Source organism: Varroa destructor, unplaced genomic scaffold (assembly GCF_002443255.2).
Source record: "Varroa destructor unplaced genomic scaffold, Vdes_3.0 BEIS01000001.1, whole genome shotgun sequence".
In the NCBI taxonomy this organism is placed as follows: domain Eukaryota; kingdom Metazoa; phylum Arthropoda; class Arachnida; order Mesostigmata; family Varroidae; genus Varroa; species Varroa destructor.
In genome coordinates, this window is record NW_019211454.1 from 33,206,473 (window position 1) to 33,231,037 (window position 24,565).

At 39.9% G+C, this 24,565-nt stretch overlaps 1 protein-coding gene and 1 long non-coding RNA gene across 8 annotated transcripts in view; one reads left to right on the forward strand and one right to left on the reverse strand.

Moving 5' to 3' along the window:
• LOC111244623 (NFX1-type zinc finger-containing protein 1-like) lies at positions 1-22,363 on the forward strand. 3 transcript variants are annotated; one of them, XM_022791908.2, is made up of 24 exons: positions 1-124; positions 599-633; positions 2,901-3,130; positions 3,497-3,622; positions 4,016-4,209; positions 4,545-4,691; positions 4,870-4,918; positions 5,218-5,340; positions 5,489-5,688; positions 6,135-6,300; positions 6,573-6,838; positions 7,146-7,380; positions 7,592-7,811; positions 8,448-8,775; positions 9,176-9,435; positions 9,629-9,849; positions 10,926-11,103; positions 11,310-11,694; positions 13,256-13,681; positions 14,826-15,078; positions 15,570-16,177; positions 16,339-16,551; positions 21,280-21,431; positions 21,559-22,363. In XM_022791908.2, the coding sequence occupies exons 1-24, from the start codon at positions 83-85 to the stop codon at positions 22,004-22,006; spliced, it is 5,505 nt and encodes a 1,834-aa protein (XP_022647643.1). In that variant the 5' UTR covers positions 1-82; the 3' UTR covers positions 22,007-22,363. The 3 variants fall into 3 exon arrangements, with proteins under 3 accessions (XP_022647643.1, XP_086832840.1, XP_022647660.1); XM_022791925.2 differs by lacking the exon at positions 1-124 and adding an exon at positions 246-351; XM_086976714.1 differs by lacking the exon at positions 5,218-5,340.
• The window catches only part of LOC147758540 (uncharacterized), an 18,000-nt gene continuing 9,983 nt past the window's right edge, over positions 16,549-24,565 (reverse strand). For 3 of the 5 annotated variants that reach the window (XR_015318548.1, XR_015318545.1, XR_015318549.1), the window contains 2 exons: positions 18,144-18,224; positions 16,549-17,887 (listed from right to left, as the gene is read on the reverse strand). This is a non-coding gene — a long non-coding RNA (uncharacterized LOC147758540). Of the gene's footprint in view, positions 17,888-18,143; positions 18,225-22,619; positions 22,921-24,441; positions 24,560-24,565 lie in introns of those variants that run through there. The other 2 variants (XR_015318546.1, XR_015318547.1) reach the window with 2 other exon arrangements.

Consider the following 24,565-nt stretch of genomic DNA (forward strand, 5'->3'; position numbering starts at 1 on the left):
TGCCGATTGTTTATAGATGCAGCGAATTCTGCTGAAGTAAGGAACTATTATTATTAACTAGTCGTATAAGCTAGTACGATTTATGCGTATTAGATGCGAACCGTCTGTCAAGGAATATACTGAGGTAACTAGTTGTCAGGTCTTTTTATATAGGCACTTCAAGGTGGCACATGCATCTTCAACTGTTGTTTTCCAAGGTTGCTTGTCAAGGTGTTAACTGATAAAATCGCAAGTAATTTGATGTTAAGTTAGCCAGATCCCAGTCTGTTGTTCTTGTTCATTATCTCTATAACATTTTATGTTAGTTTAAACAATGTTATAAACTTCTTGTCAAAGGTGTTTATACAAAAGGTAACGAGAAGTCCACTCTGAACTGCGCTGTAAAACGTACAAAAATACGCTTATATTTATACCACTTATATGTTCGTGTAGTATTTTGTCTTCTATGATTTAGGCCTAGTATAAATATGGCAACAAATTCAAGTAACATGAATTGGACCTGTTAAATATCTGCTGTAATGGTTTGGAGGATAATCGATGACGTCGGATGTTTAGGTCTATTGTATTACGATCATTAATTAGTATATTTGTATTGTAGCGTCGAGAACAACAAACGGCAATGAACAACGGCAGGTAAGTGAAATCACTAAATCTCTAATATTCTTTTTTGTTTTTATGATTAGTTTGGAATCCATATTACACAATGGCCAAATCTGTATTAATATAGTGGCTTTTGCACGTGACGTAAAACGCGAGAAATATTGATTATGAGCTGGATTGAATACCACAACTTACAGGTGATATTGCACATTTTTTTGCTCATCGTCGAAATCATGATGATAATTCAAATCGGAATATTGAGTATATTATTCACTGTGTATGCAACGTGCACTCATAATGAGACAAAAGTACAAGTCTTGTTCATTGGGCTTTTTCATCAGTTTGGCCTGGATTGAGTTGCATACTATAGAAAGTAAGTTATACATGGCTGTAAGCATGTGACGTAATATGCTTGAGAGTTTTTTAGTTGTCAACAAGCTTGTCAAACTTAAACAGTTCGCTGAATCTTGGTTTTTTAGAATCGAACACAAGTTATTCTCAAGCATGATCTCTTTGGTGCATTACGGTGAAAATGTCGAAACACCTTCGAAACTGATTGTACTCTATTTTCGATTCAGCAATCTGTTCAGACAATTGTTTCATTTATATTTACAAGTCTTTGCTGTATCGGGGGGTTGAGACAATGAACATAGCTATTTTTAATCTACAAATTAAAACAAGTTCCTTCTAGCGTACTCGTTCAATAAGATTACTGAATAAATGATTAAACCTTTTTCCGATATTACGCCGAATCAGCTTAATTTAATCTTTTTTTTTTACTGATACAGTCACTTTCGAGCACAAATATCAGCTCAGGCATCTATGGATAAGCTCTGCGATCGACCTTGTGGCCTGTATTTGCAAATAATTTTGCGCAAGACTTCTTTTGTCGAAGCACGCACATGATTGGGTTTAGCTTTGATTTCATTCTGAAAACAATTCTGCCCTGAAAAGAACATTTACTCTAAATTCGTCAATCTACTTGTACCATATGAAATATGTTTAGAATACTTACAGAATATAATTTTGAATATCGCGAGTTTCATCGTGGAGATACTATATTGCAAGATCAAATGGAAGGGAAAAGTGCAGCTTAAGCAAATGCAGAGAAAAGAAACATTCGAATGAAAATAATCTTTTTGTGTATCATTATGTAATTACGGTCCTCGTCATAGAATCTGTAGATGGTCGATTAGCACATCTTAGAGTAGCGACCATCGATACATCCGTTGGGCTTTGAATATCAAAAATAAATTTATCTTTGCTTGAACAATAAACGATCCGTGGATGTATATCGTTTTATGAGCTATATGCTTTTCGCTAGTCCTTTCCCGTCGAAAAATCTAGCTAGCCAGTTTTTTGAAGAAAAAAAAAGCTACATTACGAACAAAGAGGTGTACCCTACTATAGAAAATAACGGTGTGCCTTCGAGTTAGATCTGCACCGTGTTGAAATTTTAGACGTCTATTCTCGAGTAGTCTTTTCGGAGTAGCCTTAAGGTAGTGAACAGTCAGTATATTGTGTTACTAAGGTAGTTCAGTAGTAAGCATAATGTGGGAAAATTTGACATACCTATTTCAACACATCGAACAGTGGCTGACGTTCGTAATTACGTCGGCCTACAATTCTGCACTTTAAGTATTTGCTGAAAAAAGGCCATATGTCCGAGCAGACATTGTGGGTATCTTCTAGTGCAATGTACGTGGGGTGATCAAAATTATTGTAATTTTTGAAAATAGTGAAATTTAAATTTGAAGACCGGGCGCTGATTTCGAAAACTAAACTATTCCTCCTCTTGTCAACGCCGGTGTCGCCATTTTAATAGACATTATCCTCGTCAAGCGCACATATGAAAAGCAGAACACATGCGTGCCAGTAATTTTATCCCTAAAGCTGGTTTATTCAAAAAAACCACACAACCATAAGAAAAATCATAGGAAACCTTCTCTTATAAACATGGACCCTTACCGGTTAAACCGTTAACAACTGTGAATAAGTGGATATGGCGGTCACCGCTTGGGTTTTGCTAAATTAAACGCTCCGAATTTTACGTCGACTTTTGTTTAATATGTTTGTCAAAATATCTCATGAAAAGACAAACTCAGTGTGGCATGTGAGTTCGATTTATATCTATACATGATTCGAGTAAAGACAGCATTTTCAGTGGAACGTGTAGAATATAATCTAGCAATTTACTTATTTAATGACGAAGTCGCGAGTTATGTAGGAATGGTGTAGGACATATTGATTTGGCCTTTCACGTGTTGATACTTTACGTTTGATTTTGTTGACGGTGAAAGGCAGCGGCGTCGTCGCCACAGAGACCGTGCGGGACCTGAGGACCGTCGCAATGGCGGAAATGTCGACGAAAGGCAGCAGCACCACGATAATCAAAATCATCAGCAAGCAGGCAATAATGGTGGAGAACGCTGGCAAGGTAATGATGACGGACAAGGACTTGTAAACGGGGGCGGATATCAGCAGCAACAACACGGCCAAGGTGGCCAGCGGACGCAACAATCAAAGAGAGGTTCGTAATCCTTTTGTGTGTTGTTAGATCCCACCCGATGGCGCAATCGTAACGTGGTCTACTACTCGAAGGGACACATAGATTACTTAGATTGGAACCTGAACGTAAACACACTTGATCTTCAAATCAAAATAGGAAAAGCGACTATCGTAATTCTTCTTCATCTTGGTTCCTGATCGCTAATGTTGAATTTTCTATCCTGACAAGTCCATCAAACAGTGTTACAAGGGACGGTCAGTGAGCATGTCTAAAGATGTCTCGAAATGTCATTGACGTGTTGGTCATTTTGCGAATACGACTGGATTTTTTATAATATTAAGTCTTATAGCAAAATTCCTTTTATTTGATATCTTTGTACTGTTCTAGAGGCGTACCCGATTTCAAACTACAAGCTTGAGGAGCTTCTACGTTGCGTTCCGAATGATCTTGTTATGGAGTTGCAGCTCAACCCAGGCTGGAAATGCCGCCTAGAGGCATTACAAAACGCCGATGGTCAGTCCAACTGTATAAAACTCTAAACTGTATTAACTTATCAGTATTAGCTTTTTTTTTACTCTTTTCTTGGCGATAATGCGGAATATCTGATCTGAGAGTATATTACAACTGAAGCATTTTTCAATATTGGTTTTTAAAATCTAAAAGAGACACTCTCTACTTAGCATCGCACCTCGCTCCAGTCGATCCTCTTATTGAAAATTTTTTAACTAAGATATATCCCTATATTTTCTTGTCATAGAAATTATAACAAAAAATATATAATGTTACAAGAAAATGATTACATTTACTATTATTCCCAATGGATTTTTCTAAATTCCAAAAAGGAGATAACCCTTCTAATGTGACTTTTTATATATTTATAAAAAAGAAATGCTTATTCGATTGCAGTAAATAATTTATCATTGGTCGTGCGGGTATATCAGAAGTGTTTGGAAAGTACCAACAGAAGTACTCTTCTTAGCTTTCTTCGAGAGTCGTATGTACCCAACCAGGTTCAATTGATTGGATCACTAGCGTTCCTCATAGGTAAACCCGACAATGTGGTGGCAAAGTTAGTCTACAACGTCCTTGAACTTACAATTGTAAGTAGCGATTGCCTCATATAGCGCAGCATAAACTTTAATCGGCACATATCTTAATACGAAAGAAATCAATATATCGACGTAGCATATAATTACAGTGATCTACAGAGAATGCATGTGAGCATGGAGAACCGTGTTTCTTTTACCATTAAACCGCTTCAAAATGAAAATAATTATTGTATTAAACAGTCCGCATATCAACAGAACAAAATTATTCTTGGTAAATGTATTATCACGTATATCGTATACAGGCGGGATAGTTCTGTACACATTGCTACTATGACGACTGACTAATGTTTGGTCATATTTATCTTGTGTCGCTCGGCTTGTCATAGACAATCGTCGCCGTTATACCCAAGGCTACGTTCCAATCGACGAAAACACTAGTAGTAATGCTACGGCCTTCCCTCGATGTATTACAAAAACTACTGCATGGAACACCACGGACACTCGAAGACCTTGTTGGAGAAGTAGAACGGCAGGTCAGGAAAAATAATTTCAATTGCTTCTCAGTGTTGAACCGATATTTTTCTATGCAATCATCGTATATGTGTTAGTGAGAAATTGAATGCTATAAGTTGTGCATACAAAATTGGCTTAACGATCAATCAAAAATAATAATAATAAAAAGCCAAAAAATAAATTGAGTGCTTTTTTCAGGTGGACTCGGTAGAACCGGCAGGAAGTGCAACTGGCCAACTACAAAAGCGTAGGTTTACCTACAGGTGACGTATATGTACCTTACACATCATGCTGTAGCAAGTATCTATCTAATTAGCGACACTATGCTGATAATAGTGGCAATTAGATGAGTTTAAGTTGTCCGTTGCATAGCAATTCAAAAACTGCAATATATTGTTCGTTACATAGGGAAGAGACCGATGAAAAGTTAATGAAGCTTTGTTCAGGGGTATTTTGTGAATGTACATGAAGCGCAGCATGTAGTTGAAAATGCGGTTATCATTAATGGCTCCCGACTTCAGTTGTGGCTCTTTGCTACTGCCGCAGGTCTCGCGCACGGCTACGTTGTCGCAGGAACGGCTCCGGACAGTTTCAAAAATTTGGAAGTTTTCCCCAGTATAAAAGATGTTCATGACGATAGGCAATTTCTTCGGCCAAACAAAATAATAGGTACGTTCGTTGTTGATTAAAGGCTTCATATGGAAAAATAACTTTTACAATTATGAGGATTTTTCATCGAAGGCAAAATGGATCCCAGCTTGAATTTGATCTAGGTCCAAGAGTCTTAGAAGCTCTTTGACGCACACAATTTTTTCAGGCTCATACGAGAGTGGGCTGGAATACCTAGACACGCAATTCCGGTTGCTTCGTGAAGATTTCGTGAAGCCAATTCGAGACGGAATCAATAACTATCTCAGTCTTAAGCCAGAGCAGCGTAAGAAATGCCTTTCTAGCCAGTCTGTTAGATACTACTGGAACGTCTCTTACCGGGGTCGAATTGCTGCATTGACCAACCAGGTATGTGAACACTTGGGAAAAAGAAAGCTTCTTCTAAACTTTACAAGTGTATGTTTACGTCGCCTATTTATTTCTCGTGCTGATTTCGATCATGCCAAATGCAAGCCAACCCAGATAGCGTGAAAAGTGTGATTATAATATAATACGAAAATGTAAAGGTACTACGAGTCACTCAAAAAGGAGACTTTAAGGGAGGCTTTTTTCGTGGTACCAAAGTTGCATTCTTCCACCACCTCTTTGATGGAAGAACTATGCTTGTTTTTTGCCTCGTGCCGTATTCCCACATGTTCTTGTCATGTGACTTGTAATTAAATAACAGCTTTCCCAGTCACGTTTCAAGCTATAAATGAGTGCACTTCGAGGTTTAAGTTCGGTAATTCGCTTACACGATTCAAGGTATACTGTGTTAATACCAAATTTACATATTTATTGTTACGTAACTTCAGGTGTTTGCTTTTGCGCTCCAACTATCCCCTCTGGACTACAAGAAAGTAAACTGGGAACGCTCAAAACGGTTTGCAAATGGCGCAGTTGTTGGTCTCACGAAAGACAATTTCGAACGTGTAATATTTGCTATCGTCATTCAAAGGAACATCGATATGCTAAAGAAAGGTTAATCACCGCTAAAGACGCAATGACATTCTATTATATTATGAATCTTGCGCAACACTAATGTGGCCTGTAAAAACCTTTGAATGATGAAAGAGCGCAACTGATGTACAGGAACAACCTATGTATAGGTCGAACTCAATAAATTCGAGTGTCATCCTGTCTTCAAGAAATCAGTTTATACTTACATCACAAATTCGTAGGGCATGGAATTCCCTTAATGCCTGCAGTCATATATCTCTACCATTCTTATTGGTTTGCTTTTGCGTTTCTAGGTGTCCTGTCAGTCGAATGCTGTTGTACAGAGGACGAAGAGTATATGGAGACCGGGCATGTGTATTTGGTCATTGAAAGTACAGTTCTTTTCGAGACATACCGCTACAGCCTTCAGGTTTTGCAAAATTTGGACACAGACGAGATCCCATTTGAAAAATATCTCGTACACGTAAAAAAGGACATCGGCCCCTTAAAATTGCTTCAGCAGGGCAGATGTATTAATCTTGAGCCCATTATGCTTAACAAACAGGAGAAGGTCGTAGTGGTGAGCGTTTCTTTTTTAGTTATGAGTCAGTGTCAGATAATGCAGAGGTCCCTGCATGTATTCGATTTCGAAAACAGAATATGCTGGAAAATATCATAATTTAGAAATCGAATGTCAGTTTACTTCCTTTTTTTCTGGAAACTTTGTCCGCTATAATTGGACTTTCCTAATCACATCGTTTGAATCTATAACATTTTATCGTTCAACCAGTCCTGTAGAAAAATCGCTAGAACCGTTTTCAAAGTGCCCGAACACATATATATTAATGACGCTATTGCATATTTGGAAATATGCAACGTACGTGCAGGCATGTAACAAGCTCAGCTGGCCGTCACGGAAAAGCACTATACTGGATGAGTCTCAGTATGATGCAGTGCAAAGCGCCTTCCTTCGTGAACTTTGTTTAATTCAAGGTCCACCTGGAACAGGAAAGACTTACGTGGGATTGCTTATTGTAAAAATGATGCTGTTAAATGACGTCACGAATAAACCCATACTGGTCGTATGTTATACGAATCATGCGCTGGACCAGTTTCTCGAAGGTAACAATAACCTACTTCACTCATCGTGTGAGCGTAAAAAAGTAAATAGGTGTAGAACCCGTTTTGGCCTCGTTTGTGGCTGTTGGTCTGCTTTTATAAAATCAAACGACAATTTTATAATAAGACGCTGACTATAATGAACTTGTGTGGTCGTGATCAGCGAGAGAGGAGAGCTTTGGTGCGATTCGATGAATTTCGTCAAATATTTTAGGTATTCTAAAATTCACGACTCGGGTGGTTCGCGTGGGTGGTATGTGTAAAAACGACTCTGTAAATGAGTACAATCTCTTCGAGCTGCGTTTAAAGAAACGAGACACAGGCCTCCTTGAACGCAGTCCGGTTAACCGCAATATACGTCGCATAAGGTTAAGGGTCGTGCAACTGCGCAAGGAAATCAACCAGAGGCAGGAAATTGCTAACCAAGCAGCTGGGTGAGTAGAACGTGCAACAATACTCTACGTCGCGAAGAACTGAAGCAGCACCCTTTTTTACATAAAAAAAAAACAAGACACACAGCCCTCAGCCTTCGTAGTCTGAAGCTGAAGCTAATAATTGTATACTAAAATGTAATTTCATGTTTATAGACGCGACTGGCTCTCCTGAAGTATTCTGACAACGCTGTTGTGCCTGCTCTGTCTAAGTAGATTTGCTTTTACTCGACCAAATTGTTTATTATTTACTAGTAACATAGCATGTACTAGCTATTTGTTTCCAGTCGACAAAATGGCTATTTTTTACAACAAATTTGATCTGTAATAACCTACGCAGACCACGACACACTTCTTTATTAAGGATATCCAATTTCGAAAAAAAAAAACAAGCTTTTCTAACCGAAACATTACACAACCCAAGACACCGAAACATTACACAAGTATTTTAGATGCATTTTTGTCAGAATATCGACTTGGCTTTTGATTAAAATATTAATTAATTAGGATGTTAATAATCTTTTATAAGATATATCGTATGTGATAGATTGATGAACTAAACTAAAAATACCTATGAACTACGACTGTTTGTCGATGCATTGGACGAAAGGATCATTATTCCTATAATTTGTTCTGCAGTAAGCTTATACCGGAACGTGTCCTCGACTCATTGTCACGGGGCTTAATAAGCGATTCAGAACAGGTCAAGGAATGGCTCGAGATTGATGAACGCGTAAAGGTGTTTCTTCGACGTGAGCGTGAGGAGGCACGACGAACGAGACGTAAAGAGGAACGGGCAGCTGAGCGACTCCGGATATTACAGGATGGTCACGATCCTGAACGCAAAAAACAGGAAGAGTTACAGGAAGCGTTAAGGCAAATGCAAGAGGAGTATCAGAGCGATGAAGAAACGGTCGATATCCTTGACGATAGAGGAAATCATGACAACGACGACCAATTGGACCAGGTAGAAGAAGTAGAGGGATTGTAACAGAAACCTTTCACTACATTTTTATCGAGTTATTGGGTGTTATTTTAGTTTAATTAAAAGGACGATTGTGGAACCTATGACAGACATGAGACAGATTTTTCATATGATTGTTCAATGGTTATTTTTCAGCTTGCCGAACACCTTAGCCTAAACGATAGACGGACGTAACATTACAAATTTTATTCAAATCTAGGAATATATTGGAATTATGAGCGACAGTTGTTTTCAGAAATGCCATAATAATCCTGTGCTGCATATCAGTACCCTGAGCTGAAGTCGAATTGACAAACTCGACCGTTTCCAAGCTGTATGTATGCAGTATTTTTACAAGTTCGCTAAACTTGTTATTCATTGCAGTAACTGTTTTTCATTGCAGTGTACAGTCGTAGAGCGTTTGCTGGCTTTTAACAAACAAAGGTCAACATGTGAACAAGACAGATATCTTGAATTCGAGCTAACTGCGAGCGAAAGGCCGCGACTAACACCAGAGGGGGTTTTCCAACTGCAACGACAGCTGGATGAACACGGGATCTTCTCAATCACAGTCGATCAGCGTTGGGATCTCTATCGGCATTGGCATCTGAATTACGTGCGCTACCTTGAAAAACAAATCGACGCCTCTCGGGAGGAATATAGGTACACGACCATTGCTATTTAGTTCGCATGTTATATCGGAGATTCCTCATCGTTATGAGAAACTGGCGTTTGCTAATCTGCAAACCTTAGGTTCTATCACGACTCCCTCTAAATCCTAAAGACAGCCTGCTATATACTTTTCAGTTGTTTGTCGACAGCGAAGATTTTTTTTAACTTATTCATTTTATCTTAGTGAGGTGTTTCATAGTTTGAAAGAGATGGAGGCCGAACTGGACCTGGCGATTCTTCGTGAAGCGCAAATAATTGGCATGACGACGACAGGAGCCGCTAAGTACAAATCGCTTTACGAACGACTTGATATTGAGGTTGTGGTCATTGAGGAAGCGGCTGAGATACTTGAATCACACGTTGTCGCCGCGCTTAGTTCATCAACGAAACACCTGATAATGATCGGTTAGTTTGCCATTGTTTTCCTAACTTTTATCATCTAGTAGGTTATTCATCTTCGATACAGATTTTCTTCCAGCCTACGTATATTGCGATTATGTGGCACACAGGTCCGTTAGATGGCGCCAGTCGGTATCTTGCTCAAAATCGATGTCAAAAACAATTTTTGAAACAAAAAGCCACTACAAAAACCTAGGACCAGCCGTTATATCAAAGAGCCTTCGAGAAGGACTTAAGTAGAAATTCCAAAGAGCTCGGCGTCAGTCTGTATCCGTTATAACGTCTACCGTCATACGTGAATTCGCCACTGCACGAAATATTCAATAAATGGAGTTGGTCGAATTAGCTATAGTACAGTAAATAAAAGTTTAAAGTTTTAAAAGTTTAAAAGTAAATAAAATTCCACGTTAACCTTTCTCGAAAGTGCGTACTAAGCATTTCGTCGTAAGTATATAGAAGGAGCAATGCTGAATATATTGCAACAGATTTGAGTTACTTAAGGAACACCATTGATTCGAGACAACCTTAGACGGGACAAAGTGGAGCTTGACCACAACAGTTGTCTACCCCACAGAGCACTTTCTCATTATGCGTTAATCAATTAGGCGCAGTATGAATTATCTGATTTTTTGCCAAACTGGTTAGGTCTATTTCCAGTGAGCCGTCAACATTTTTGGGCTTCGAAGAAAGGTTCTAAATCGAAAATATGATTAACATCGAAATAGCTATTTGGAGTTTTTTTTTTTCTTTTTAATCAAATTAGCTTTAAAACTAAGTTATTTCCTTAACTTTTGGAAGAGGGTGTCGAACTGAGTATGATCAAACATTGAAATGTGCAAATAGGCCTAAGATTTCAGTCAGAATCAGTATTAACGACCTAATATATGAAAATAAAATTTCTCAGTAGGATTTTTAGACTACTAGTTTTTTTTTTTCGGAGAACTACAAACTCTAGAATGAAAATATATTAAAATTTGCGTTACGTTATCTAGTTGATGCATTCTCTTACATTTACAATTTCTGGTATCCTTTACGCACGTATAAGCTATACAAACATGACTGGGACAATTCGTTTTATACAGGAGACCACCAGCAACTACGCCCTACAAACGCGGACTATACGCTAGCTTCTAAATTTCATCTGGATGTTTCTTTGTTTGAACGCCTCATCGACAACGGATTACCATTTGTTCGGCTTAAGACACAACACCGTATGCGGCCGGAGTTTGTCAATTTACTGGTGCCACACATATACTCAAGGTATAATAATCTTAAAATATTGCAAATTGTTTCGAGAAGACCCTAACAGATACCGACAAAGCTTACCTTGGAATCGTGTCACATGTTGTCTATGCCTTTGGATACACTGCCTTGCTAGCACCTAGTAATATATTACCATCTATAATATTATAAGCGATTGTACTTGCTATCTACCCGATATGTTCTTTTTGTGATACTTTCGTTAGTCTCAAGTGCGCCGAACCGGTTTTCACATTTCCACACGTTCGAGGAATGGAGGGGGATCTTCAGCTGATGCACCACACGAATCTCGAAAGTGATGACCCTGAAAACCGTTCAAAATCGAACCAGTTCGAGTGCGATATTATCGTGGGTCTCGTAGATTACCTGCTTCTGCAGGACTACTCCCGTGACCAGATAACGGTGCTAGCCATGTACACGGGACAGCGATTGTTAATAAAGCAGGCATTACGTTCACGGGCCGCAGGTCGGGATACAATACGCGTCACCTCCGTTGACAATTTCCAGGGAGAAGAAAACGACGTTATTATTGTTTCATTCGTACGAAGCAACGTTGAAGACCGTATTGGTTTCCTCAAGGCATTAAACAGGGTTTGTATGTGTATTCGACGATATACGAAGGCGGTTTGAAAAGTTTCCAGCCGAAACATCCAGATAGAGCTACTTGTCAAAAATATCCTAGTGACATAATTGCGTACGCGTTGAACATTATTTATGATACGTTTAGTTCGTCGTAATAGTCGTTCGTGTTCTAACGTGTGTTTCTAAAACCGGAAGAAATTAAAGATCGAAATGTTATTCATTCTAAAAAGTACGCCTAAGCAGATTAGAATCGAGGTGGATGTTGCCAATGGGGATCTGCACTACCGTACGCCGTCTTAGAATCTCGGCGAGCAAAATTAAACATGGTCGTACTCGCTTGGTTGACGATGAATGCGAAAGACAGCCAAAAATTGCAACCACTACCGAAAAAACCTTGAAAAATTTCGCCAAAAGGTGTTAGGCGACTAACGCATTGAAGCTATAGACATCTTGAAGGAATGTGTTTGTTATATACTGACTGAAGCTTCGGGCACGAGAAAGCGTGTCGGATGCCGTGTTTGCTGTCTCAGAACAGAAACACATCCGAATGGGCATCTTCAAAACACTGCTTAAGAACTAAGAATCGAGTTTTGGCGTTAGTTAATAGCTGTAGATGAAGCATGGACACATTCATTTTGAAATAAAGGTGCAGTAGAAACGATGGACCGCAAAGGTTGAATCGGCTCCGAATCAGGCAAACGTTGTTCCACGGGCCGGCAAATTTTTCTGGATAGTTAAAAAGAAAAAAGGAAGCATACTGCACATCATTACTTAGCAAGCTAAAATGCCAACGGTCGCATTTAGGAAAACGTACGTATTGTTTCGTTAAGAGACCATCTCACACTTGAATGGTCACCATGGCATACATTCATGAATTGGGGTTCGAGTCGATTGAAAACTCCTGCATTTACCAATTCTTATCGAAGACTTCTTCTGTTTCCTAGGCTTGGTGTTTTGCTTAGAAGACAGAGATTTCCATCGAGTGAGCAGGCCGTCTTATTCGTAAACGCGTATCTTGCAGGCCGAAGTGCCAATAACTATTTGATTGGAATAGATAGGTGATAGTGTCTTTGCGGCCAAAAGAGTGGACTCAGAACGCGAGACTATTTCGAAAAACACATTGTAAATAATACAAAGTAATTGATTATAAAAAGAGATTTGTCTCAGTGTTAGGCTGGAAAGACTCCTTATACAATATTTCCATAATGTCTTTTGCTTTCTTCCAATGGCATTTATATTAAACTGAAGTGAGTCTTCTTATTACTCATCTGAATTTTTAGTCTAGCGGAAAGAGTAGCGTTTTTATTTGTTAGCATGTTTCTCGTTCATTGTTTGGAGTCATCGAGTACACAACGCGTCATATAATATATTGAAATAAAAAAAAAACGGGTTTTTGAATCGCTAAAAGACTAAAAAAATTCAGCTTTTTAAAAATTGATTGCAAAGAACTATCACATCCACAATCTATATAGAATGAATTCCTGCCAGCGCTTTTCGAGGGAGAAGGTTTAACGTTTGATAAAACGACGTTTAACATGATGAAATGATGGTCTATGATGATGCGTTGTAGATCTGCGTGGCCTTCTCGCGTGCAAAGCACGGTCTCTTCTGCGTGGGCAATTTCACGATGATCGCCAGCAAACAGCCAAAGTTTGCGAACATTCTCGAATCAATCAAGAAGAGTGTGGATAACTCTTTACGACTAATCTGTCCAGTTCACAATCGTGTTACGAAAATAGTACAGCCGAAAGACTTCGAAAAGGTGGCTGAGGGTGGTTGTGATAAATTATGTGAGACCCGTCTGGAGTGCGGTCATGCTTGTCCACGCCAGTGTCACAGCTACGATGTTGAACACAAGCAAATTCGCTGCGCCCGGCCATGTGCCAAAAAACATCCACAATGTGGGCACGACTGCCGTCAGCTATGCGGGATGCCGTGTGGCCCTTGCAGTGAAGAAGTTCAGCGAAGAATCGAAAAATGTGGACACTTCAAAAAAGTAAGCCCTTGTAATATATAATTTTGTGTTCATGGATCAAATCAATAAATGCTGTAATTTTTCATGATCTTTTCAACCTGCATGATATTCACAGCCTTCATTAGATTTACCGTGTGATTTCGACGTCACGTCAGCTGTAATTCTCTGTAAGTACAGCCTCGTAAGTAACTGCTTTGGGTGCGTAAGTACACCAACAGAGAAATGACATGGAATCTATGCACATAGGATACTCATTTATATTAGTTACACAGAAGACTTTTTGTCAGTGGACATTGATTAGCTATTATACAATGCTTTGTTTAGCAAAAGTACACGCATGCATGTAATACGTAGTCAAAGTTGTATAACCCCCCTGGGGTGTTCCACACGAATGCGCCGTCAGCTTTATGTCCATTTTAAAAGACCACCGAAAAGCGACAGCTTTCTTCTAAGATTTCTCGTTCGTTAGAGGTTAATAGCCTTTATATCATCTACGTAGATTGAAAATTTTACAGCTAACCGCCAGGTATTTTATTTCATCAGTCAACGGCATATAAACAGAAGGATACTGTCAAGGACGACACCCTGCAGACAGGCGGTTGATACTACTTCTGGTCTAAACAATGAGTTGTTCATGTGGTGTATGTACTTCAGAATTTTTCAGAGTTTGGTTTGCAATCATCTTATAGGAGAAAACGAGCCTGGTCTATTGTTTTTTTTTGTCCCTCTTCTCTTGTCTTAGCTTAGTATATCCTAGTTAATCTTCTAGCAGAATGTGTCAAGAGGACGAAATTGATCACAGTTTCATGAAGAGATCGTTGAACTGGCAAACTTTGGCTATATTTTGCTCTATATATTTGGCTATATGACGCGTCAATATTCACGTGTTATATATTTTCTGGTACTAATAGGGTCGGAAGTGGGTGTCGAAGAGTGGGTGGCTCAATCAGTAAATATTAAAAAAATTTTTTTAAATCCATTTTCCCTCAAGCACTTGCCACTATAGCTACGCCTTCAAGTATCAGCATCTCAAGATGGTGTCATCTTCTAAGGCGTTTTTCTTTCGTGTAAAGATATTATTGATACGTAATCATTAGAAATATGGTTTCAGCCAGTGTTCTGCCTATCGACTTATTATTTATCGATCTATCATCTTGTGTTCTAGGTGAAGTGTGGTACTCCTTTAGAGAGTATACAATGTTCATCGGCGTGCGAAAGATTGCTGGCCTGTGGTCATCCCTGTAACCGCAAATGTTCAGAAGTCTGTGTAATGGAGTGTCAAGTTCAAGTAAAAGTTCGCGCCTTATGCGGGCACACTGTTAAGACAACCTGCGGGCAGAAGAACACGTCACAACTAGTTCTCAAAGCATGCCAAAAGCCCTGTCGTACTACTCTAGTGTGTGGTCATAATTGCAAAGGTAATAAGCCCAAATACATACAGTTGCGTATGAGATCCAGTATGAACAGTGTAACGTATCGTATTAGGCCGAAATGGTTTTTGCTACTGTCCTTTGCAGTCCACAGTATCTAATCTAGCCTTATTACACATAGCATTACGTATGGCTACACAATTTTATTTAGACGTAACCAATGATAGCTTTTACGAAGTGCTGTGCCCGTGCGGCGTTAAATTTCTCTCGAATATGCTCTGCATTTAGAACATCGTAAAATCTAAGAATTCTAACATAGAGGAAAATCTAGGACTCAAATCAAATAAGAGAGCATGTTAGCCAAGTTGGCAGAAATATGGCTGACAAGAGTTTGTATCCATTTGACCCTACTTATTCAATTATTGCCTATATATGACGGGCAAAGATTAGTTCTTGTTCGAGTTGCATTTAGTTACTTCGGTATATTCATTGATTGATATCTATCACATCAATGCTATGATTTCGCTATCGTGTCATAGGGACGTGCGGTTCGTGCCATCAGGGAAGACTGCACGTGCCGTGTGACAGCAAGTGCGGCAAGACGTTGATCTGCGGGCATATGTGTAGGGAGCCCTGCTCCGAAATCTGTCCGCCGTGTCAAAGAAAGTGTGATAACGCGTGCCCCCACTCGCAATGTCACAGCAAATGCGGAGAGCCATGCCCACCCTGTGTGGAGCTGTGTAATCGACAATGCACGCACCAAAAATGCACAGCGCTCTGCTTCCAGAAATGCACCCAAGGTCCGTGTTCTAGGCCATGCCCCAGAAAATTGAAGTGCAAGCATCCGTGTATTGGGTTCTGCACAGACCAATGCCCGAATAAGTGTCGCACGTGTCTCGGCGACGAAAAATTGCCAGATGTTTTGTTGGGAACAGAAAATGAAGACTCCCGCTATGTGCAGCTCGATTGCGGTCACGTAATTGAGGCCGAAGGTATGGACATGTGGGTCAACACCTGTCTCGAAAGTAAGGAAATCTCCATGGGAGGCATCAGCTGTCCCGCCTGTAAAGCGCCGGTAAAGAAATGCAATCGCTACCGCCTGCATGTAAACGCCAAGAGACAACTCATTGAAGAGGTCAAAAAAAAGGTGAGCTGAGCTTGATCGTTCTTGAAGAAAGGAACGTCTTTGTATCTGCTGATTTCTGCCAACATTGTACAAAATCTGAGAACAGTGAAATAGATTGTTGTGTTTAGGAAAATAAACATTAATGTGTATTTTGTTTGATGATTATGACAATAACATTAAAGGCATTCGGCTCACCCGAAAAAAATGCTGAAGACTTGAGAAGGCTATCTGAAGCGATTTTAGACGCCGACGGGACACTACTTGCCTTTGGAAGGGCCCCGTCCTTAAATGCTTATACGGCTCATGACGAACTTTTAGCTAAATTACAGAACCAAATACGTGGCGAGTTAAATCCCGATCAAATGAAAATACGCCAGTGGACAAACCTACTAACAGTAAGTGAGAGACAATTTTCCTTTTCGAAAATTGCTATTCCTATTCATATAGAAGTAGATACATTGCAGTGGTGTGCCGAGAGTTATAGGTTTGAACAAGTCAGCTAAATTACTTGTTCTTAATTTAGACAAGGCGCCAACTTCAAGCCTTTGCGGCTGGCGTATTATCTTATAAATCATACGTGGAATGGGCAAAATGAAAGCCGATGCGGCAAAAAGCAAATTCTCTTAGCTTCTATTGGGAAGACTTCCTGCTTGTTGCCAATCGACGGTAACAGTCGAACGATATAGGACTGAGACCTCGCAGGTTAGTGCCGCGCATACATATTGGCTGTCTTCTTCGTTTTCTGTGTGAGCTTACGATACCGAACGCGACAACTAAACCCGGTCTTTCGCCGTCTATACGTTTGAAATTGTCCCCTGAATTGTGTGTTAGGCTGCATCTCTCTACAAACGTACAATCGTACCAAAAAACTTTGCGCCACGTATACCTAGAGTTGTATAAATAAAGCAAATAATACCGGTTGCTTTTACCCTCCGTGCAGCCAGAAACATAGAAACCGGTAGATTTCTTAATGTTCGAATACAACCGCAATAAATCTCAAAATCCAAGTAGCACACAGTGCCCAAGAAAAAAGCCACAAACGTAACTCTTGAAAAATTACTCGTGCGTGGTTTTGGATGAAAACTGAGTTTGTTTTTTGTGAATTGGTTACAATAGTTTGTTAGAGACATGATGCTGAGGTATACTTCATACAGTTTGTTTTTAAGCCGGTTATATAATCGAGCAAAAACAAATTCTTATCTAAATTTAGCTGCTGCAGCCTGTATATATTAGGCAGCTTACTTATAACCCGAATTGATTTAACTGAGTCTCGTTAATGAGTATAAAAATTTATAATCTCCTATATGCTACTCTGCAACATATCAAGAACTGCATTTCAGCCTTTCTTAATCCTGGTACAAGGCAAGCCTTGAAACAGACAGATAAGGATCAGGCAGCCGGGGTAGAGCTGCCCATAAAGTTTATGTGATTCGCTTGCGACAGCTGTACATTAGAACCGATTATTAAGTAAATGTATAGCACTGTTTATCAAGAGTCTCTCTTGTAACCAATAGGGTGCCTTGAAATGGAGTTGAACCTAAATTTGATATGGTTGACCCTTCTGACCTATCTAACTTACGGCCGCAGGATTTCTTGAGAAGTTTGCCGAGTATTCGCTCATAGCTAAATTTGTTGTTTCATTGAAACCCATTTCCACTTCCTACCATACAACGATGCGTGCAAGTATCATACTCCAGATAACTCGTCGACAGCCATCTCGTCTTAGCGTCTCTGAAATTGAATTACGGTTGTTCATCAACTACGAAACAGTCTTTTGTGCTATTGGGTTTAGAATACGTTTACATAAACGAACTTCCCGTCCGTCAGGAGGGTCGGCAGTCACTTGTCTAACATGCATATATAATATAAGGTAATTCACACAGATTATGTATATTATAATATAGCTGTTCAATCGTTTAGTCTTATTTTTAATCAAACTATGTCCCAATATTAGATATGACTTTCTGCTAGTTGAATGACAACTTACTATGTTCCTGCGGATGTCTAGGGTAACACATTCTCGAGAGGCAATTTCGACGCAATGTTGAGATTTTGGCAAAATTGTAGCCTGCAAAACAAATACTCAGCGTAAATGGGGAATTATGGAAAGCGTCCAGTTATAGCTTCTGCGTTTCTACTACCATGGTTCCTGCGGTGTCATGTCGAGCGTTGCCATTGAACACCTCGGTTCACTAAATTTGGCTGGGCAAGGCGGAGTTGGAGAAAAAAAAAAGAAAGTATTCACCGCTGACTATAGCCCTAATTGACGAGCCTGAACTTAAGTGGTTAACACCTAACATTAATAAACACCCAATAATAATAATAAACAGGCACCACAAGCTTTTGCAGCTGTACATTTGCTTCGGATCCCGCCGTTTCATTTGCGTCCACTGACTAGTATTACCGTCTGTGATTATCGTGAAGATCAAGCCACAGTTCGGTAGAGTGATATACCACTGTTACAATGCGAGAGCCAAGAAGATCTAGCGTTTTAACGTCTATAATCTAGATCCTCGCTCAAATATTCATTCGACCGAAGTGAACAACTATAGGACTTTTTGCATACATCAAACCGGAGTGTCAACGCTAGTCAACTTTAAGATGAGGCTCGAGATGGGCGGACTTTTATCACAGCTTTCAGCTAGTATGTACTTTCGCAAGATGTATTCCACAGTACAAATTTTTAACCAATGGTTCATCCTTCGTAACAATGTAAAGTCTATGTTCCCCGCTATAGTTTTCGAATGTTTGTGCGATGTAAATCACTCGGCTGTTCCTGATTTGCCGTCGCTCACTACAGCTCGCCTGCATAGCTTCCAAGTGGCCATATCGAAGTGAACCTTCAAAGCATAAACAGCACGAGTACATCCTGATACAAAGAAGTGTCACGAAACGTCTCACCATGTTAGGATGAGATTGACGTCCGTTTGAACTTTAACTATCAGTTCCCTTACATTACCTAAAAATTATGAGTCACGAAATTAGTATGGGCAGGAAGACCCTCTATTTACCGTTATTTAACGTCTTTGCGTAAGCAGTGAGACGATTATATGAAACGATTTAAACGATGTGGCATGTGACGCATTTTGTTTAACCTTATGGAACGTTTTCGCACGAGACACATGTAAGAGCCTACTACGGATACAGCCAAAAATATAAGGAGAAAAACGAAATTTTTATACGACTGTTTGCAATATAAACAGTTGACTAGCGATCGCTGCGGATGAAATTCTGGGCTCATTTACAAACATACGAAAACCCCACGACGTATTGTTCAAGAAAACCTGCTCTTATTTTAGTAAATGCTATGTCGGCATATCTTAGGCGCTTTTTGGCGCAGTAGGACATGGATGATAGCACCAGTATGTCTAAACAAGTCCTCCCAGTTTTATGTTTAGTATTGTTGTTAACTATTGCAATGGGTCTATTAATGGACAAAGTGACCCAAGAGCCAGAATCCGGAAATCTCGTGTTGCTCAACCAGGAAGTTTTACTATTTGCAAAGCTAAACGCCACAGGGTTGCAAGTGTGGAATAAGTGAAGTCACGAAGCTTTTCTGCTTCGTTGTAGGAAAGAACTCACGCATTTTACGAAGAGTTGTGCTAATTTAAAGATATTGACTCTGTCGAGGAACAGATATATTTAGAGTGGTAAACTTATCAACCTGCAAGGGGCACGTTTTATGAAAAAAGCAAGCCTGAAATGCCCTTCTTATCTTAAACGATTGAAATATAAACATGTTAACTGTACAAGCAAAATCGGTAGAAGTGACAGAAAAGGCATGTTTTGCAAATATGTGGAAAATAAACCAAACAAATATGAATCAGAGCCTTTTGAGATGTCTCTGAGTTTCCTCCGAAGCTGTGTACAGGTTCTCGATTGTTCGCACGGATCTCAGAGAGCGCCAAATATGTTTTTATTCCCTACCGGCCCAGCGGTCATAACTATTATCAGCACCGTGTGACGATGTGGCGCTATTCTATTCTTCAAACAATAAAAAAATGCTCGCTGAAGCTCTTTTTGAGGTGTCAGAGGGTCGATGGGTCAGTCATTAAAGAATGTAAAAAAATTCCCTACTGGTGGTACATAACTAAGTGCTATCGAAGGGAACACATAATGATTTAGATGCCATGTAGCTACGGCTGACCTAATGGCCACGTCTACTCTCTTGTGAACTGCGGTCTTGTATAGGAGCAAGCCTTTTCCCTTGAACTTGAGGCCCAGATTGGCAGCCATTCATACCACTCATATCCCGACAACAGGATAGAATCCACTATGACCAGCGATAGTTTGCTATATTGAGATTGCTATAGATCACCTCATCTGGAAGAACGACGCTTGTCATGAAACAGACAGCTAATGGCGCTAGCTTCGTCAGCTACTAACGCCATGGTAGCCTGTCCTTGGCAAATAGGGTGATCAAAGATTCGAAATTGTCGCTCACTTCTAGTATGTACTTCAAAATTCAGAATGTCTATAATTCAATTCGCTTGAGCGTTCTACTTTATTGAATGTGTACAAACTTGATATGGTAGCAAATTTAAAAGCAACTGTAGAACGAACATGATACACAGTGTATTTGTAATAAAATTATTACAATCGAAAAGCAGCACAAATGATAGTTTCTCCTAACAACTGAGAACAATAGAAGCGCATTTTCTGTTTTTAAAAAAAGGGGCAATATATAACTTTAGATCTTCGCAAACTGGTAGAGAACATGAAAATTTTTGTGGACCTGGTTCTGGTGATCCGTGTTAATAGTTCAGCCCTTCATAGAATGTATAGCATCAGCAAATAATTTTATTTCCATATAATTTCTGAAAATGACGGCTTCTAAAAATGACATCTCGAAAAAGCTTAGGTTTATTTGTGACTGCTGATCACAACAGATACAGCATTTACCAACGAGTTCGCGTTTTAAGGATTGCCATGATTTCGAAGCTTTGGAGAAGCATTGTAGTAACATATAGCTTTGTACATCCGGGCATCATGAATCCCCTTCAAGGGATCAAGGATTAGGCAAAAAGGGACGCATAAGACGTCTATTGAAACCGCTCGAATCTTTGAAAACACTATAATAGAGATCACGAAACTACTTAACGCCTTAATCAATTCTATTTCAGATAATTCGCGAAATTCGCAAGCTTAAACCAAACCTGCAGGATCTTCCTCAGCTAGAACCCTTTTGGAAAGATCTTGAGGAAGCAGTGAAGAACGCGATAGCAATTAGGGTCGGCCAGCAACAGATGGATGATATGTGCCTTGAACTCCGCAGGTAGGTAGATAAATATACGTCACACCTGTTACGCATAAAAAACCGCTACTAGATCAACTGATCAAGATGTACAGATAGAATTTCGACTAATATCCTATGACTTAATACGTATGAACCCGGATTGCAGATTCACGAACATCGAGCCCTTAGCACAAGAGTTGCGTTTCAACCCAAACAGTCCGGATCTGATAAAATGTGTAGAGATGCTCACGGACTTAGGACGCTTCTCCCAGGAGAAAGTTACCAAAATACACGAGCTGATCGATAAGACGAAGAGGAAACGCACGGGCGTGTGTCTCGGCATCGGTAACGAGGAACGACTGATGATCCTCAAAGCGATGCAATTAAAACAAGGTCATTGGTACAACTGTCCAAACGGACACGTCTATTGCATCACCGAATGTGGCGGGGCTATGGAGGAAGCCGAATGCAACGAGTGTCATGCGAAAATTGGCGGATTACGCCATACACTAAGGGAGGATAACCGCGTCGCGACGGGAATGGACGGATCGGTCCATGCAGCATGGTCCAATCACTATAACGATATGAATAATTGGCACTTTGAAGACGATTAATTTGATAGGAAGATTCGTAAATATGAATGATATTTATCAACTATGCCAGAGACGATCAAAGTGGAAATAATCAAGCGTTCCTTTAACCTATATAGCAGCAGTACACGAGAGAAGAAGGTTCCACTATGTTAGCTTATAAGGGAAGAGGACGAAGTCTGTCAAATGCGTCCTCGTTTGTAGGATATCGTATAGATATAATCATAGTCGTTATATCCTACAATATTTATGGATAATTAAAAAAAACCTTAAAAAAGACGTTAAGAACTCTCTGTCTGTAATAGATCTAATTAGTGTAGATCAACATTACTTGGTAAAACTGGCATAGTCTTTAATAAAAAGTTTTATTTGCTTTCAATATGTGGCACTTGCGTTATTCTTCATATAGATGTGTGTGTGTGTGTGTGTGTGTGTGTGTGTGTGTGTGTGTGTGTGTGTGTGTGTGTGTGTGTGTGTGTGTATGTAATTGAACCTAAGTTTATTCTCAAGCTTTTGCTTCGTTTGTTTCGAGCTTCGCCTGCGCAAGTTTACTCACTAAGGTACGTCTGATAGTGCAGTAGCGTTTTCCATTGTATATATACACACAATAGGTAATATTTCGAAACAATTTACTTACTTACAAAATAACTTGTCCACGAACTTCACCACTCACATGCTCACTTCATCAGCCGGTCGCACTGACTACTAATGAAACACAAATTGTGCAACAAGATTGAGCCTCGTTGTACCGATTTTCCATCAATCGGTGCGTTTTTCCCCATTTTTGTTTACGTGGTACGTAAATTGACATCACTAACTCGAGGAAGTCCGTTTATATAAGTCAAATCGAAACCATCCTCTGGCAGACGATTTTAGATGACTGATACGGTCAAAGACTACAGAAGTAATGTACCAAGTGGTTCATTTCACATTTGTATCTGAAATATAAAATTTACGTATGGTTTAAATCTACAATCATTAGCACTCATGCATCCCACTGAAACCTCAACTGGCAAGAAAAATCGAAAGTTGGCAAGGAACGCAGAGGCTCTCTGACCTCTGGCCAGATGGTTTGAGGCTTATCGGCGATAAAACCGCTGTCAGTGTTCTATTAGCCAGAATGCCAGAGCCACACCGATTGTCTTCCAGGATGTTACAAATACATTCAAATCAATAAACTGTGCCGTAAAGAAACGAGAACCGCCCTACTTTTGAAATAATTCGAGTTCGTAACGCAGTAGTATAATTCGCGTAAGTGTGATTCCAAACGTTTAGGAGGAATGGCGAATGACAACTGAAAGAGACCTACGCTGATTCCATCCCTAGCGACCCGCTATAATGGAAATGCCGAAAAAATACTAAGCACCGCATTTTCCTTCAGAGATCTGCTGTCAGCTAGTGCGCTAGCTTCTGAAATTTCCGACCAATTGACCGAGAACTACGCTTACGAAAGTTGTACATAATAGCTCTGAGCTACGCTTGATCAGGTATGGGTGACACCACTTCTTCTCTGGTTAGCGGCTGCGGAGAAGGATGACAAACACAGTGACCTCCATTGCACCGATCGCGAGTAGAGGATACATCGGGCGAAGTCAACAAAACTGACGTTGGCTTCATCGATTCCTGTGACTTACTTGATTATGAGCAAGCGACGAACTGCAGGACCTAACATCACCTCAGACGATGTGGTAGCTTTAAAATGGAATACATCTTATGTCGGACTAGAATATACGTGAACTTCTCTCGATGTAAACAGAATAGAAAGAAGCACTGATTTTTGCCGTCCAGAACGAAAAGGCTAGTGCCGAGAATCTCATCAGTTGATTCTTTTCGAAGAAAAGCTTTGCCCAAGAAAGTCAAACAGTCGAATCCGGACGTCAAGAGACCTTCATGCAGACGGATGATGACAAATACGGGGATAACTGTGAGCTGCTACAAAAATGAAAGTCTCAAACTGGCGAAACTCGAAATCACTTTACATATGCCACCTGTTTGAGAAGGATCAAAACGACATGTTCGCTGCTGAACACGCTTTTAACATATCTAACGCATAGATCTAATCGCTATTCGAATTGGTAATTCTGATAAAATTCTACAGTCAATTGAAGGCAGCACGCGTTTGCCTTCGGCCGACCAACAAAAGTATGCTGCTAGCTAGCCTATCGTCACAGCGGTAGAGGTCCGCCACTCTCTCTAAAAATGGCTGTTTATTATCTAAGCTTTGCCTTCAGGTGTTCTTTCGACTTAGGAGATTAACAGTGCTTTATGCTGACCGGACCCCAGGCGCAAGCTATATTTCGAGGAGATTGATCCTCGTCGACTTTTCAGAATCCTGACTGAACTAAAGAGCAGGTCAGCTCACTGCAAGCTGAATGGGAGAGAGTGTGTAGCCCAAGTCAAAGTTGGCATGCAAAAATAGAACAATACGTGGATATTTTGTTGGCTAATATTCAACTTACACTGTTCGATATGTATCGCTTGGCGTGTATCGAACCCGTTAGGTAGCTCCATGTTTCGATATAAACAATTTCTCCAAGAACGACCTTTTAATACGCAGTTTAGAAACAGCTTATCGAAGCTGTT